This window comes from Oryzias latipes, chromosome 16, assembly GCF_002234675.1.
Source record: "Oryzias latipes chromosome 16, ASM223467v1".
Lineage (NCBI taxonomy): Eukaryota > Metazoa > Chordata > Actinopteri > Beloniformes > Adrianichthyidae > Oryzias > Oryzias latipes.
In genome coordinates, this window is record NC_019874.2 from 24,808,241 (window position 1) to 24,826,230 (window position 17,990).

At 41.1% G+C, this 17,990-nt stretch overlaps 1 protein-coding gene across 1 annotated transcript in view; it reads right to left on the bottom strand.

The window, feature by feature from the left end:
* LOC101170460 (igLON family member 5) overlaps positions 1–17,990 on the bottom strand; it is a 144,975-nt gene that overhangs the window by 29,666 nt on the left and 97,319 nt on the right. The window contains exons 2-4 of the mRNA XM_011485677.3: positions 15,964–16,042; positions 11,979–12,211; positions 10,584–10,703 (exon numbers count right to left, since the gene is read on the bottom strand). Coding sequence (XP_011483979.1) covers positions 10,584–10,703; positions 11,979–12,211; positions 15,964–16,042 — 432 coding nt within the window. The remainder of the gene's footprint in view (positions 1–10,583; positions 10,704–11,978; positions 12,212–15,963; positions 16,043–17,990) is intronic.

The following is a 17,990-nucleotide window of genomic DNA, read 5'->3' on the forward strand; positions in this document are numbered from 1 at the left end:
TCCAATCTCACTGAAATTCAATGGATATGATGAAGCTTCTATTCTGAACCCATGGATATGACAATCTTGGACGAGCTCTATAGCGCCACCTAGTTATTGCATTGGGCACATTCTGCCCTGTATTTTCTCTTTGCTTTGTCCGATGTGCATGAAATTAAAACTGGAGATACTCAGAAGGGTCCTCTCTCATCATGTAAAGTTTCATGGGTGTACACCTGACGGTGCCTGCGTAACAGGAAGTGGTCGATTATGTGCACCCAAATAATAGAAATTTATTATAAATCAGCCGTTTGTCTCAGGAAGCTGAGATTTCAGAATTAGATGCCTTTAATAACCTCCAGCTTTGATATGTAACACTATAGGGTCTACGAGAAACTTCATCACTTGATTTTTTTAATGAAATTTTGGACTGAACAAAGATTTTTAGCATAAATTCTGTTTAGGTTATCAGCACCAAGAATTCAACTTTCATAGGCATTTATGTGCTACTGCTTCCTAAAAAAATTCAGAATGATTGAAGTTACAGGTGACATCTTAGAGAGCATTACATCCAAAAAGGTCCGAAAACGTCTTTTTAGGCAAAACTACAAACACCTATTTTTTTTCATAACTTAATCATCATATATCAACACCATTTATTTTTTTAAATGTAGGGATCTGTGTTTGCTGCCTTCCATATTTTTTTCAGAAGTCCAGGTGAAACAGATGATTTTAAAAAAATCCTGATTCATCCCAAAACCTGTGCTTTTTCCGTCTGGACTCCAAACAAGTGTGTTTTAAAATTACTTATGCTTCAAATATCCACACCAAGTTTCACACGCATATGCTGAACATGTCTAAATGCTTCTTGAATATTCTTTACAGATATAAAATGAACTGGTCAACTGTAGGATGTCATTTCCTCTTACATGCTTAAGTCTTTTCCTCATGCTGCAGCCTGCTCCTCAATCATCCCTGTTGCTGGAGTCAAATTTCACCCCCCCCCCCCCCCCACACACACACACCAGCTGCCAGTTCATATGCTAACTAACCCAGAAGTGAGGTGACAAGAGTTTAGACACAAGAGGGAGGGCAGACTGCTTTTTCATTTGTTTTGTATGTCTTTCATAGATTTTTATGAATAATCATTGCTTTTCTAGTCATGTAAAATGCAATTAACCTAATATTTTATCTTTTTTTTTTACAAACAAAACATATGAATGTGCTCCAAAACAAAACCCAACTCTCAGTACAGTTCTACAGATGTAACATAAGACTTAGACAGTAAATGTCTCTTTTATCCTTTTTTAATCAATGCTGCAACTTCTTTTCCTTAATATAAATCCAATGAAATTAAACTACAAAACCAAAAAACACAACTATAGCAAATTTCTCTAAATAAATTATGTGTATATACAATATGTAGCACTTTTAAACAAAATAATAACAAATCCTTCCAATACAAGCACAGAAAAATGGAACACAAAATTTAAAACCCAAATTTGAAATGGCAATTTTAAAAAGATAATTTTTTCAGCCTGCTAAAAGTGCACAATTGTAAAAGCTCTTTTATATAGACAACTGTTTGGTTGCTTAGAGCTCTAAATATAAAAACAATGCCTTTATGGACGTGGCACGGATGGCACGGATGTTCAGCAGGGTAAACCCCAGGAAAGCGGCGGGACCTGATGGAGTTCCCGGAAAGGTTCTGCGGGCCTGCGCCGATCAACTCTCCCAGGTCTTCACAAAAATCTTCAACCTGTCGCTAGCTCAGGCTTTCATCCCTGCTTGCCTGAAGTCATCCACTATCATCCCGATACCCAAAAAGTCCTCATCCACAGCCTTCCTCACGGACTTCCGCCCAGTTGCACTCACTGCTGTCATCACAAAGTGTCTGGAGCGGCTGCTCCTGGGACACATCAAAGACTCCCTCCCTCCAATCTTCGTCCCCCACCAGTTTGCTTACAAAGCAAACAGATCAACGGATGATGCCATTTCCATCACCCTCCACACTGCGCTGAGCCACCTGGAACACAGAGACACCTACGCCAGGATGCTCTTTGTGGACTATAGCTCAGCCTTTAACACAATCATTCCTGACATTCTGGTCAACAAACTGTCTGAACTAGGACTCCACCCACTCACCTGCTCGTGGATCAAGGACTTCCTGACAAACAGACCACAGACAGTCAAACTTGACCCCCACCTCTCCTCCACCCGGACGCTGAGCACAGGCTCCACACAGGGATGTATGCTGAGTCCTCTGCTGTATACACTGTACACAGCAGACTGCAGACCAGCCCACACCAGCAACACCGTGGTGAAGTTTGCAGACGACACTACTGTGGTGGGGCTGATCTCTGGGGACGACGAGACGGCCTACAGAGACGAAGTCCTGAAACTCTCAAGGTGGTGTCAGGCTAATAACCTCATCCTGAACACCACCAAGACCAAGGAGATCATCCTGGACTTCAGAAAAAACAGAACAGATCCACCCCCACTCTACATCGATGGAAACTGTGTGGAGAGGGTCCACAGCTTCACCCTCCTGGGCACCACCATCTCTGCTGACCTCACAGGGTCTAACAACACCATGACTGTCATCAGGAAGGCCCAGCAACGCCTGCACTTCCTGAGAAAACTTAGGAGGAACGACGTCAGCCAGGAGCTGCTGGTAGCGTTCTACCGCTCAACCATTGAGAGCATTCTGTCCTATGGCATCACAGTGTGGTTTTCCCACTGCACTGAAGCAGAACGGCAGAGTCTCCAGAGAGTGGTAAAGACAGCGCAGAGGATCATCGGCTGCCCCCTCCCCTCACTGAAGGACATTTACCAGTCTCGCTGCCTCAGCAGAGTGACTAGCATCACCACTAACTCCACCCATTCTGCTTTCCCTCTGTTTGAACTGCTGCCCTCTGGAAGGAGGTACAGGTCCATCAGAACCAGGACAAACAGACTAAGAAACAGCTTTTTTCCACAGGCAATTATCATACGGAATGCACATACGTCCACCAACCACACCTCACTCTAATTTTACTACAATGCGTGCAATATCCTGACTGTCTAACCGGGTCACTGTGCAATAACTTGATATTTATTAAGCTGTGCTCACAGCAACTCATGTAATTCCATTCTATTTTATTCACAAATATTTAATATTTAACAGTTTCTGTCCATATTGTTCATTTTTTGTTAAGAGTTGTAAATACAGTATTTCTTTTTCTATTCTATTTTTATTTTTATTTTATGTAACTCCTTCACTCCAAGGCTGCTGCAATTTCATTGTATCCCCATGTACAATGACAATAAACGATTCTGATTCTGATTATATCACTTAGACACAGATGGAGAACCATATCAACTGGATTGGTAACAGCAACAACCACCGACCAAGCCGGCAAGCCCTGGCAGAAAAGATCCCCACAAGAAACACTGCAGGCTGTTCCATAAAAAATATAGTTTTACCATTGCCTTGCAGATCACAGTTGAAGTGGTTTAGTTTTCCTAAAAAAATTCAGAATGATTGAAGTTACAGGTGAACTTTTAGACAACATTTGATCCAAAAAGGTCCGAAAACGTCTTTTTAGGCAAAACTGCAAACACCTATTTTTTTGCATAACTTATCTTTCAAATATCAGCACAAAAAAATTAAAAACGGTAGGGATCTGTGTTTGCTGCCTTCCATATTTTTTTCAGACTTAAAAGTGTAACAGATGATTTATAAAAAATCCTTTTTCATCCAAAAACCTGTGTTAAATCTGTCTAGACTTAGTATTAAAAACTCTCCAAGATGAATGTGCCTGACTCCACCTGCAGGTGGATCACAGACTTCCTGACGGACAGACAGCAGTATGTGAGGCTGGGGAAGCTCGTCTCAGATACTCGGACCACAAGCACCGGATCCCCCCAGGGCTGTGTCCTTTCACCCCTGTTACTCTCCCTGTACAAAAACAGCTGCACAGCTGGTCACCTGTCTGTCAAACTCCTGAAGTTTGCTGACGACACCACACTCATCGGCCTCATCTCTGACGGAGATGAGTCGGCCTACAGGAGTGAAATAGCCAGGCTGGTGTCATAGTGCAGCGCTAACAACCTGGAGCTTAATGCTCTGAAGACAGTGGAGATGACAGTGGACTTCAGGAAGGCCCCAGCCCCCCTCCCCCCTGTCATCCTCTGTGACTCCCCGGTGACCTCTGTGGAGTCCTTCTGCTTCCTGGGAACCATCATCAGCCAGGACCTCAAGTGGGAGCAGAACATCAGCTCCATCACTAAGAAGGTCCAGCAGAGGATGTACTTCCTGAGGCAGCTGAAGAAGTTTCACCTCCCTGAAAAGATGCTGGTAGACTTTTACACCGCCATCATCGAATCCACCCTCACGTCCTCCATCACAGTCTGGTTCGCTGCGGCCACGGCCAGAGACAAGGCCAAGCTGCAACGCGTCATCCACTCAGCAGAGAAGGTGATCGGCTGCCACCTCCCGTCTCTCCAGGAGCTGCACATCTCCAGGACCTGGAGGCGGGCAGCCAGGATTGTAGCCAACCCCTCTCATCCAGGACATAATCTCTTTCGGCCCCTCCCTTCTGGCAAGAGGCTCCGGTCCATCAGGACCAGGACCTCGCGCCACAAGAACAGCTTCTTCCCCACTAGAGTCAGCCTGCTGAACAGAACCCCAACTCCCCCAGGTGACCCCCCCTCCCCCCCCCGCCCACCAAAGGACTGTCGGTGCCACTTACAGGCCCCACCATCCCAGCCCATCTGTGCTCCCACTTTAATTCACCTTACTCTACTGTATATAGTGTGTTGTTGTTGTTAACTTAATTTTTAACTTATTCTTAATTGCACTATACACCAAGTCAAATTCCTCGTTTTGTAAAGTGCGCTCTACTGAACCTGGCAATAAAACTTTTTCTGATTTCTGATTCTATTAATCATTGTTTTTTATTCATTCAAAATGCAATTAAATCAATATTTTATCTTTTTTCTTTTCCTTTTTCTTTTTTTTTATCTCTTATATCCTTTTTTATAATCAATGTTTGAACTTCTTTTCCTTTCTATTGTCATGGTTTCAGTTTGTTGTCTTTTTTTTCGCTTTAGTTCTTGTTCTGTCTTGTTTGGTTCTGTTTCCTGTTTTATTTTGAAAGGTTTCCTGTCTTGTCATGTTTTTGAGTTTTACTTCCTTTGGTCCCCATCTGCCCTAATCGTGTTCACCTGTGTCTTGTCTGCCCTGTCTGTATATAAGTCTTGTCTCTGCCTTCCTCCTGTGCTGGTCCATTAACTTCTGCTCATGTTGATCACGTCTTCTTGTCTGGCGTCCATGTCCCTTGCCATGCCACAGTAAGTTTTTGTTTTTAGTTTTGTCATCCTGCTCTGCAGCGCTTTTTGTTAGTTAAATAAACCCACTTGCCCTGAACCCGTTTGCCTCCCGTCTCTGCGCCTGGGTCCTACCTGCTGTCGAGCCTCCCCCCCACACGACATCTATACATCCAATGAAATTAAACTACAAATCAACAAACACAACTGATAACAAATGTCTCTAAAAAATGATGTGTATATTTGCAGAACCTTAAAAACACCAAACAAATAACAAATGCTTCCCAAATAAAGCACAAAAAATGGAACACAAAATGTAAAACCCAAGTTAGAAATTGCAATTTGAAAAGATACTTTTTTCAGCAGCTTTTCAAAATCAATCACCAATTCTACTCTTCTGTGGATGAAACAAAGAACTCCAGAACAATGAAGCCATTTCTCTAAGTCTCTCTCACCTTCAGTTTTAAACAAGGTCTGTGAAAATCCACCATACATTGGTCACATGAACTCAGAGACCTGCTAAAAATGCACAATTGTAAAAGCTCTTTTATATAGACAACTGTTTGTTTGCTTAGAGCTCTAAATATAAAAAAAAAATGCTTTTCTATCACCTAGACACAGATGGAGAACCATATCAACTGGATTAATAACAGGGTGGCATGTTTAGACAACATGAAGCTGTCCATCACATTTTTGACCTAAACATGTAAACACATCCTTGGCTCTGCGGTTAGGAAATGGTATTTGGGAATCTCTTTATACCAGGAGCCAGCCTGGCCATTGGAACATCGCCACAGTGCCCATCCAGACTGGGACAGCAACGGGGTCCACTTCAGAGCCGTGAGCTGCTGTGTTTAACTCCAGCTGTCCCAGCAAGGGAGACAACTGCAGCAACATCCACTGACCAAGCTGACAAGCCCTGGCAGAAAAGATCCCCACAAGAAAAACACTGGCTCAGGCAGGCTGGTCAAAAAAAAATAGTTTTGCCATTGTGTTGCAGCTCGCAGATCAAGTGGTTTAGTTTTCCAGTAATGTCAGTCAAGAATGCAAGTTCAGATTCACAATGTTCATATTCACCATATTCAACAGACATCTCCTCCAATAGCACCTTAAAAATCCTGTGCTGTTTTGCTTTGCAGCTGAGGTTGTTTACGATTTTCAGAATAAGAGTCATTATATGTCCAGAGCCAATCACTTCTGCACATAAGGCCTGCTGGTGAATGACGCAGCAGTAATGCAGACATTTTGGAAAGTCTGGGTCAGCTTTACAGTGAGTGATGAAACCTGTTTGTCTATTGGTCATAGCAGGAGTCCCATCTGCAGTCACTGCTACCAGCTTTTCTAATTGTACCTTTTTCTGCACAAAAACTCCTTCACCGTGTTATACATTTCAACTCCTCTTGTAGTTGTCTGTTAGGGCAGATGTGTCAGGAGTTCTTCTCTTGTGGAAACCAAAAGCTATGCTGTACTGTTGCCGTCCACAGACTCATTACACTGGACGTTAACCACCTGCACTTTGCAAGATCCCGGTCCAGCTAATTGGCCAAGTTATCAGACATAGCTGACACTCATCTAGACATTGTAGTGGAAATTGAATGAGTTCTATTGTTCTCATCCTTAGGGACAGTGATAGCAATTATCATCATTGCTTGAATTTTTTTCATGCTATATGCAAAATTCTTTGTCCCTTAAGGCAACAGATTACAGCCCCCCCCCCCCCCCCCCCCCCCCCCCAGGCTGCTGTCGTATTAACAATAGCTTGGAGCTCCAGAATGGACAAGAAAAAACGACGAGAATGGCTCGAGCAGGGCGTTGCTCACGGGGCGGTCGCTCGTGCCATGCGGTCGCACGTGCTCGGGCCCGCTAAATGCTACTTGTAGCTTTAATTTATATTATTTTTTGTAAGCACCACTCCTTAATTCCTGTAACTTGTAGCAAAAGATTGGATGAATTTTTGTTTGATTTCACAAAAATGTTTTGTCTTATTACAATTACTCTTTAAGTGATTCATTTCTATTTCTTTTTTTTTTCTGGTATTTATCTACAATAAACTTTTTAAAACTAAAGTGGCTGTTTTTTCCACCACTGACTATCACAGCAGTAAAGTTAACACCCAAGACTTTTTCTTACAAGCAGAATGCTTAGATTTTAAGCTTTGGCACTAACACTTGAAGAAAATAATAGAAAACACAAAGCATTTTATGATAAACTCACACACACAAAAAGGCTTGTTTCCATCTCCAAAGAAATTGAATCAATAAAGTCAGTATTTTTTGCTATATTGACACCGACATGTTGGAGCTAGACGACATCAGTAAGCAGTGATTGGTTCTTGTCAATCTGAGTCGTCATTTCTTTGACATCCACTCTCGCCAGTCAGGAGTGAGCTTGTTGGAAGTCCATACCACTACCACTGAAAGAGGGCACGGGAGAATCTGTCAATCATTCATTCATTCATCTTCTAATCCGTTTTATCTCTTTCGGGGTCACGGGGCTGCCGGAGCCTATCCCGGCCACTTGTGGGCGAAGGCAGGGGACACCCTGGACAGGTTGCCAATCTGTCGCAGGGCCACAATCACACACCCATGCATGCTCACATTCACAGTTAAGGACAATTTAGAGTAACCTATTAACATAATGAAGCATGTTTTTGGACAGTGGTAGGATGCCGGAGTCCCCGGAGAAAACCCACGCATGCACAGGGAGAACATGCAAACTCCACACAGAAGGGTCCCCCATTGATGTTCTGTTTTGGGTCCCCAGCGGAGACTTAAACCAGGGGCCTTCTTGCTGTGAGGCAAGAGCGCTAACCACTGTCCACCATGCAGCCCTCTCTGTCAATCAAATATTTTGAATGTTTGATCTGGAGGCCAGCAGGTGCCACATACATTTTTTGCAGGCTGATTGGTTAGTCAATTACCGGTACTTGAATAACAGAAAAAAACTCATCATGAATTAAAATGTTACAAAAAAGGCAGCAGAGCAAGACTGGTCTCTCGCAAACTTTCAATGATCCATGCAAACTTTGTACTAGCCTGAATTTACATGAAAAGCCGATGCCACCTACTGCCCAATGTCAGTCATTCCTCTTGCTAAGCCTGTGTGCTTGTCCTCTCAAAAATTGTTACATCAGTTGACAAGCCCCTGTAGTTTAAAGCTGTATTTAGATTTAACACAAAACTTTTTCAATTTCCCCTCAGTCAGTTTACCTAATGGGTGCCAGGATTAAAGAATGGACTAAACAGATCTGTGCTTTGCTGGAGGTGAAGGTGGAGAAGGTGCCGTCCACAAATTACAGCAAGGCACAGTATCACTAAATAAGGTCCCAGGTAACTGTGTACATACTGCAAAGCGGTCAGAGACCTTTAGAAGGTCCCAGTGACCTCCAAAGTGCTGCAATTCCTTTAATCCACAAACTCTGAGTGCACACACAGTAAAATGTTCTCCAAGCAAGTTGCACTCTCTCTTCCCCGCCCCTCCCTGCAGCTTCTCTCTGCAGTTTCTGAGTAATGGGGACAGATGGCCAGCAGCTTCTTGCTGTTTCTTTTGGCTCGACAACCCTCCCCTTACTCCAGTGCCCCAGGTCTCCTGCAACTGATGGCTTGGTTGCAGAGACTCCTTTGGAATAGCAATGTGGGTCCTATCTCATTCTCAGAGAGCTGAGGGGTTATGAGGCAATGAAGTTGGGGGGGAAGATGGTGGAGACGCCGAGAGAGGATTACTGCTGACAGAGGAGAAATGTTGCAGGCATTCGAGTGAGGACAACTGCATAGTTTGTGATGTAGGATTGTGTGTGAGTGTCTCCTGCAGGTGTGCATTCATGCATGGTCCTCTTCTATTCACTGTATTTTTGTGTATCTATGGGTATGTGGGATCTCTGCTGCATAAGGCATTCTACTGTATTCTGCAGGTTCAAAAACGTAAGCTGTGCAATGCAGAACACAATGAGAAAACTAATAAAATAGACAAAAAGAGAGAAGAAACCTCAGAAAAAACTTCAAATCTGCTTAAAATACAACAATAAAGGTGGTTTTGCATTTTGCAGCCAACAGCATAATGAGACTGTTTGGTCTGACCCATTCGCTATTCTTTATATAATGCTTTTCCAAGTCAGAAAAAAAAATGCAATCAAAACAGTTTTATATCTGACTCTAAAAGACTTTTTAAAGTCGGACAATATTGTCATTGTTTGGTATTGAGGCTCTATGACCTTCATCTTGCAGATCCAATACTTCCCCCTAAAATGTCACAAAACTCTTGATGTCAATATCACACAAAGCAAAGTCATCACAGATCTTTAAGATGAAAGTTTTTCTCTTGTAAGGAAGAGCAGAAAAAAGCAGCAGCAGGAGGGCATTAAGTAAGAAAACCAACGTCAGTATGAACTCATTCGAACAGAATCTAAGCCATAGGGGAACTGCATACAAAAGATTTATTGTGAAAAGCTGCGTGCACCACAATCAATCGTTGCCAGTTCTTACAGAATACCAATCATGCTGCGTAGAAAATAATGAAGTGAAATAATGAAATTCACTTCTATGATAATTGGTCCACGGGTTTCTGATGGGATTTAAAAAAAAGATTTACTTATAAATATATGAAAATAGAAGCAAAGAGGAAAGCAGGAAAAACACAAAAAGCTCCTGAAGCTTATTTGTTTGCATCTCGACTAAAATGGCAACCTTTTTCTCAAAAATACACTCTGCATTATTTAGCCAGAGAAGAAAAAAATATTTATTAAATAGCAACCATCCTTGATATCAACTGCTTTAACTTTAACATTTCTTGAGACCATGTACCTGATAGGAACACGGATAGAATCATTGCAGCACAGATGGAATCAAACTATTCGAGCATCCTGACCACACTGAACCGACTGGATTTCAAACCCTAGTAGAGGCAGAAAACGAGCTGATTGAATCAGTTGAAAAGTGGCCATTGGCATCGTGACGCCGGCTGACAGGAGCGATGAAGACAGATGCTAAGGATTTCTTGTGGCACATTTGGGATAATTACCTATAATGCGTGGTTACTTGGGGGAAAAAAACATTGGGGGGAGGTGGGAGTGGGAATTTTCGACGGGACAAACAGCTGGGTTTAAGACTGATGCAGGGATAAGGGATAAAGGCATGGGCATGAGCTGAATGCTGATAAGCTTACAGGCTGGTGAAAAGATACGAAGGCTGCATGGGTGAAACACGGGTGGGGATGAATGTACAGACGGGGGGATAACAGGAACATGGAAACAAGAGATCTGAGAATCTGCTGACAAACAAAAAAAGGAAGTAGCTTACATTTCTGGTCCTTCCAGGTGACCGTGGGCTCTGGCCGGCCGACCGCCAGACAATAAAGGTTTACATTTTCTCCCTCGTTCACGGACACATTTTTTGAGATGTTGACAATTCTTGCTGGCACTAAGAAACAAGATGCAGCCATTAAAATCTGACCTCAAAATCACCTTTACATTTCATAAATTATTGATAAGCTATAGCCTCACAGTTTATTAATGCATTAGAGTCCCTGCGTTTCAGGCAGACAGGGAATCAGCTGATTGATGATATGTGCCTGAGTGCTTACTGAACTGTGCAACAACATACTTGACCATCTACTTAAAATGCAAAGTTCTAAATTGCAGGAAGTAAGCAATAAGATGCCCTTGCTTCAGAAACCTAATAGAAATCAACCTTTTATGAAAGAAACATTTGTCAAGGTCACAAGAGTAATTATATTTTTTACTATTATTTTATTCTTTTATTACAATCCTTGAATGATATTTTGTTGAAACCTACGTTATTGGTGTGCTGAGCATGTAGTTAGTTTTATAACAAGATGGCCCTTGAATTTAAATGGCTCATTATCATTGTTTTTAATGAGCTAGGCTCTGAGATTGCCTTTTTTAGGGATGGGGTAGGGGCTCGACCAAGAATCCTTCTCTATCTTGTCAAAGTAGAATACTTGAAGCGACAAACGAGAGATTGGATTGCTGCTCCTGCTTGACGCCCTGACTTCAGGGTGTAATCATTTTGTGAGATATCAAGCTGCACAAAGAGATTTTGAACTTGGTATTTTGTTATATCAAGAAATATGACTGAGCTAAACCTGCACACACAAGTTATCTAAAGGCATGACTTTTCCACATATGAGTCAGATTTTTTTTCTGTCTTTCCTGCTGGTTTATGCCACACCAGACAGTCCAACACATGCCAAGAAAAAGCTGAGATCTCCTGGGCTTTCTTGCATCATTGCTCTTTGCTGCTCTGGATCAGATCATCTTGTGTTTACCTGTCATCTGTGCAGGCTTTACTTTACCCTAATTGCACACATGTAAAAAAAAAATTACTATACAACTAAGTATATATATATACATATATACAAATAAGTATATATATATATATATATATATATATATATATATATATATATATATATATATATATTCAAACAACTTTAGTCTATTTGAACTTTTTTCAGAAGCTAAAACATGTAAATTTCTACCTGACATGTTACTAAACTTTACTCAATATAAAAGGAAAAAAGCTATTGAATTCTCCGGAATGCAAATGGAGACCTTGGAGCTTACAGAATCAAGGTAAATGCATTTTGCTGGATAAACATAATAGTGCTAATTCAAAACAATTGACTTTTTTACACAAACACTTATAACAGTCCACTTTAAGTCAGCTACAAACCTTGGACAATGAGGTAGACGTGGGCGATGCGGGGCTGGTTATTGGCCTGGAAGGTGCAGGTATAAGGTCCTTCATCTGTTACTTGCACTTTGTCAATGTGAATGGAGAAGTCGCTGTTGTTGCTGTTGACCAGCGTCACACGCTTGTCCAGGGACCACTTGTCTGTCCCAGCGAAGAGGATGTTAGAGCGGTTAAGCCAAGCTTTGTGGGTCACCTCCTCATCGATCCGACATCTGTGAGGCAACAGGAAGTGGTAAAGAGGGGAAAATACTTTTTTATTTTTTATTTTAAACAGTTATCAGCTGCATCATTACTTGCAGTGATTAGGCAACTTGCCCACAATAAATATGTCCAGTCACAAAAGGGATGTTTTAAAGTTTTGCAGATACTCAAAGCTCAACACATTTAGGAAAAAGAAACCTTTTTTAACTGATTATTAAAAAAGGCACAACTTTATATATTGCTATGTCCAAAATATAACCAACAAAGGTTGTGCTTTGTTAAAAAAAAAAATAATAATAACTCACAAGGCATTCGACTGTTGGATTTACCTCAAATTTTAATACAAGAAAATGTATTTTTTATAGCTTAATATAAATCAACATTTTTAGCATCTGGAAAGCCCATCCTTCCTTGGGTTTTTGAACCATTTCTATTGAAAAAGCTTAAGGGGAATGCGGATGTAGAACACTGTTAAAAATATTTGATTTACATACAGTATGTGTTTTGTTCTTTAAAAAAAATCCTTTTGAAGAAGTGTGGGATCAAAAAATCTTAAGATATAAAAACATTAAGTAGCTGCATTGTGATTTGGCAATCAATTAGTCAGAATGTGGGTGAATGTAGCGTCAAGACATCTACATGGTCAGGCGTGACAACATTTGAAGGCACAAGCAAATGCCTTGTAACATTAACCTTTAGTCCTGTACCCTGCTCTCATCAAGGCTCTGAAGGATGTCTAATGGCAATGCAAACACAGCAGAACAGTGTACACACACACACGCACACACACAAAGAACATGCACACTGTCCTGCTGGCCAATGCACCTGGTATTTAGCAATTATCATTTGTCTGGTACTGACAAACCTAGTTTAGTTCTGGTCAGTGGGCCAGTTACCTTTTGCACCCTATAGCAGCACATCCGTTCTTTACCTAAACACACCCTCTTTATATCCAGATAGAGGCACAGAGTTTACAGAATACCACTCAGTAGCAAGGCAGTGAGAGTTTGGCATGGCAACTCAGCACGCCACTAGATACAGCCCAAAATTTATTTTTAGGAATAAACAGCTTATCCCTCATCATGTTTCCTTTCAAGAAGCAAACCATTTAAACTTAGCAGGGTTTGTTTTGAGGAGCACCACAGCCTTTTTAAAAGTGTTTCAGATTAGCTGCAATCAAAGGTCTTTGTCCTTCTAAAAATAGTTGCCCTTCGGGCTTTGATTCACACCATTATCGTCCTCTTCAAACTGTTCGGTCACCTCCCATGCTGAGTCTGCATTCCTGTGTCTTGGCCACTTCTTTACTTCTCTGATGTCTTTGAACTCTAATTATCAAACTTTGTATGCATTAATTATTTTTAACAGAAAAAAAACACAAAATTCAGGAAAAAAATTATAAATGTTACTGCCATCTTACAAAAAATATAGAAAGTGGTCATATTGCCCATGGCTTGTAATCTACTTTAGCTTTACTCACATACATGACCCATATTGATGCTGCAAGTTTTTGGGTTGTTTGGGCCCATAGTAGGATCATAGACTGGAGCAGTCGCATCTTGAGGGGAGCGTTTGTTTCTTGCATTTCCCTTGAGGCTTGTGTGGCCACTTCAGGGGATGTCATGAAAATATAACAATTGTCATCCGTGTGGTCCTGTAAAGTGTACTGTAAACAATCCGTAAGAATATAGTAAGTTGCATGCGCTTACGAAGTATGAGCTATTTTGTCGTACCATGTCCTTACACCGCACTCTAGTTCCAAGTAAGGTACGCGTACTGGTTCTTTACTGACCACACACAAATGCATCACGCATGGGGTGTGCAGGTGATACGCATCCATAGGATGACCGTAGGGTGGCCACTCAAACGCTCAGATTTTTTTTTTTCTTAATTTCTAACAGTCTAACAGCATGTGCAGCGCGCTGGATTTGGGAAGGGGTTTAAAAAATTTAGAAAATAACTGTACAATAAGGCAATGTTGACATCATATGAGGCTAAAGGTATGTAATCTGTGCAAATGTGTAACTGAAGATAAACTATTGACTTGAAATATTAATTTTCCAAACCTCTTTTGGGCTCAAGGGATTGCTGGAGCGACTGTTACTCGGGTGAAGGTGGGATTGGGTTGGGTGAAGGTGGGAGAAACCCTGGATGAATCACCAGTCCATCACAGATGGCTTTAAATATTCAATGTAACATCCATTATTCTGCTAAAATATGTAATAAAAATTTTTACAAAAATAAAAGAACAGCGTTAATTCTGTACTTAACCACCAGACACATTTCTACACAGATTCAGCTGGTAAGATGAAATGGAATCCTCATGGTTAATTGAACTGACCTGGATTTATTTCTCTGAAGTAAAGTCAGTAGTAATGTCACTATGATGCATAATATTCACCACAGAGGAAGTGAACTTGAAAGACTTTGACAGACAAAGTGCAAAGCAATGAGCTGGTGTTCCGGTTGACACACAACCAGAGGCCAGAAATTCCTTTTTTTTTATCTCAATAAAGGTCAGTTGCTTGTTTCTGTCTGAGTACTTAAACTGAAAGATAATAGTGAGAAGAGCCTCCAAAATCCATTATCTATATACACATGCTCCAATATTCTATTTTTGAAATTAATCACTTTTGCAGTGATGTAGTTGCTACAGGACGGAGAGCCCAGAGGAAATGAGCAGCATAATAACATCAAATGTGCTTCATCCTAATGGCCTGCATCAAAAGCCAGCACAGCAGCGCCGTCTGAAGCGTAACAACAATATTTGTGTTGCTCGGGTAAAAGTGGTTTTGCATTAAAATTAAGCTATTTATAAAGCTCTTTAGTCTTTTATTTGACAGCTATGTGCTGACCAACACAGGGGACATGCATCTGATTAAAACTGCGTTGCAGAAAGCCCTTTTAAAGCTGAGCTTTAAAGTCTTCAAACTCCCACTTTAATCGACAACGAAACCGCAGTTTAAGCACTGAAATAATAGTGATAGAAGATGGCAATCCTGATAGTCTATTTTAAAGCTCAGCTGTGGTAGAAGAGAAAGGTCACGCTACGAACAATGATTTTTACTACTTTATGTTGGGCTCCAAGACGGGAAAAAGGAGACAAAATAAATCCCATATTGTTGACTACACAACATCAATAAAACAGCTTCAGGCTACACGTCTTGATGACAATATAGATCCCGTTTCTTTGATTCCAGCTCCGAGAGAGACTTGCTGATGTTGACAAATATTGACAGATTTGTTCTTGGCCTCAGAATAACACATTTGATTTTTTTTTTTTTCTTAGTGGAAGACCCACTTTGTTTTCAGTAGAATGAAAAAGAGGATTTTGTTCAGAGTTGTTGGAGAGGTGTAAGCTTTAAGATGATGCTGAGTTTATTTATTTTTGCCAAGCCAGGTGAGATTCAGTGGAAAAAAAGCAAGTCTGCAATTTTTCTGCTTGGTTGAGAGTGGGTAAAAACTGATTTCTTCTTTTCATTGCTTGCATTAGGTCAATTTTACTGAAAGCCAGCTGAGCTGACTAGCAGCCCACTGAAGAAGAAGGAAAAGGTGATTACACAACGACCAGATGTCTCCGTTTACATTTAACAGATATTATTATTCAATTAGCTAAGATAGACCGAGCTGGGAAATATGGCACATTGTTAAGGTGCCTAATTGAAGTTCAGAGATAGAAAATTGGCAATTAAACCATCATGACAGGTGGTGCAAGGGCAAACATGTTTTCATGTAATCAGTTGATGCAGGTGGAGAATCCAGTTACCTCAAAGTGACACTTTCGCCTTCCAGTACTGTAATGTTGTCAGGCAGATGTCCGAATTCCGCTCCATGCACGCTGGACCCTGCCAAGAAGAATAAGAGTACAATGACTGTTAAGGTACTCGACACTCCACTGGTGCACATCAATCTATTCTGGTGCTTAAATATTTTCACAATCTCATCTGTGGTTGTCCTCTTTGTTTATTTTTTACAATACATATGGTGAATGTACCAAACAAAACAGTCCAAAACTCAGCGTGACCGTCGTGCTGGAATAATAATTCAGTTTTAGGCTGCATTCTGGTGGGACCCATGTTCATTGAACAGCACCGATAATGAGCCGAGGTAAGAGGATTCATGTGAAGCTGCTCAAGCGTGAAATGAAGGGACAGCAATGGTAACAGAAGGGATGCTCATCCTGCCTACACACTCAGAGTACAGGTACATGTGCACAGGAAAGAAAAACCTTTCACTGCATTACAAAAAACATCTCAAGAGTTTTTAGCTTTGGGGGAAAGTGGGCATTTCTGAGTTTATGACTAATTCAGCCTAAAAACCTGAAGCAGGCCATTGTCTAGTGTGATCATTTTCTTTATTCACACAAACTCTGCCAAAACTCGGCATGCATTAGACACTCCTGTTGTCTTCCTCTTTCTTTTCTACTCCCTCATATTGCAAGATGACCTCAATATCTCAACACGCTTTTGCTGCCACCTAGCCTTGAGGTTTAATACATGGTGACTTTATGAAACGAAGCTGTCGCACTCACGTGCTAAGAGGCACCTCAAGGTTTAAGTAGCTGAGCAAAGTCACAGACATGTTAAGCATGTTTTATGAGAACCTGCCAAGGAGATGAAAGGCAAAAGTAATGGCAATGCATTGCTAAATAGATGAGGAATGGGGGGGTTAGGAGTTAGAGGAGGGCCTTTGAAAAATTAAAATTTGATTGCAAAGAGAAAAAGCTTCTGCGGCTAATCAAGCGGTTGTCAAACTGCGCATAACGAAGTCCTGCCAAGTACATTAAAAATGATCCTTTATTTGTATACAAACAAGTTAGTTTAGGTGCAGCTTGCTTTGGTTTTATGAATGTAAATTAGCTGTGGTGAATAAACTGTCTCTATAAGCTGTGGTTGAGCGGAGACCACATGTGTATTTATGTTTGTTTGCTGACAGAGTGATAGGGAACAAGAAAAAGAGAACAAACTAATGACGCCTTAAAAGAAAATTGGCCTTGAAAATTTCACACTAAAAGCTGTAATCGCATTAATGGCTGCTGCTGCCGCTGCGGTTGTGCTATCTAGGCCGGCCAAAGATCTGAGAACTGGCTTCATTCCTGGAAGTCTTGGGGGAGGAGTGCTGCACATTTGCCATTGTGTCCGGCACTCAAACTCTTGCAAGCTTTTGGTTATCATTTTTTTGTTAGAATATTTCATCATCGCCTCGCTGCTCTCGTGCTTCCTCTCTTAATCTCAGTTGAAGCCTCAGCTGATCAATTCCAAGTGTCTTTTACTGTACATTACAGACTTTATTTGGGTTAATTTAATTCCTTTCAGGCCTTGGGGCTCTGCGGTGCAGGTCACATACTGTCATAAACACAAACTATTACAGTCACAGATTAAGAAAAAAAAAAAAAAAGCCTTACAACATATATTAAAAGGCAGCGGCACACGTGCACCCTTTTGGTTGAATTGATTGATTTGATGAATGCCCCAATTAACAATGTGAAGGTGGCAATCTAGTGGGAAACTATTTTCTTTTCCCTGCTCAATTCCCATCTTCTCAGCTCGATCCCAATTGTGTAATCTATCCAAGGCCCGAATAATGTGATAATCGCATAAACACCTTCAACCAGACTGCTTGTTCCACATCTGATCTTACAAAAAATCACAGAAAATTAAGTTTTGCTATAAGATGGATGTAAATATACCAACTCGGATGAAAAGGGTTTTTTAGACCCTAAATTGTTAGTGTTTAGCAGATGTAATGGGAATTCCTCAAGTCAGTTGCACCCGCAAATACATTTTGTATTCG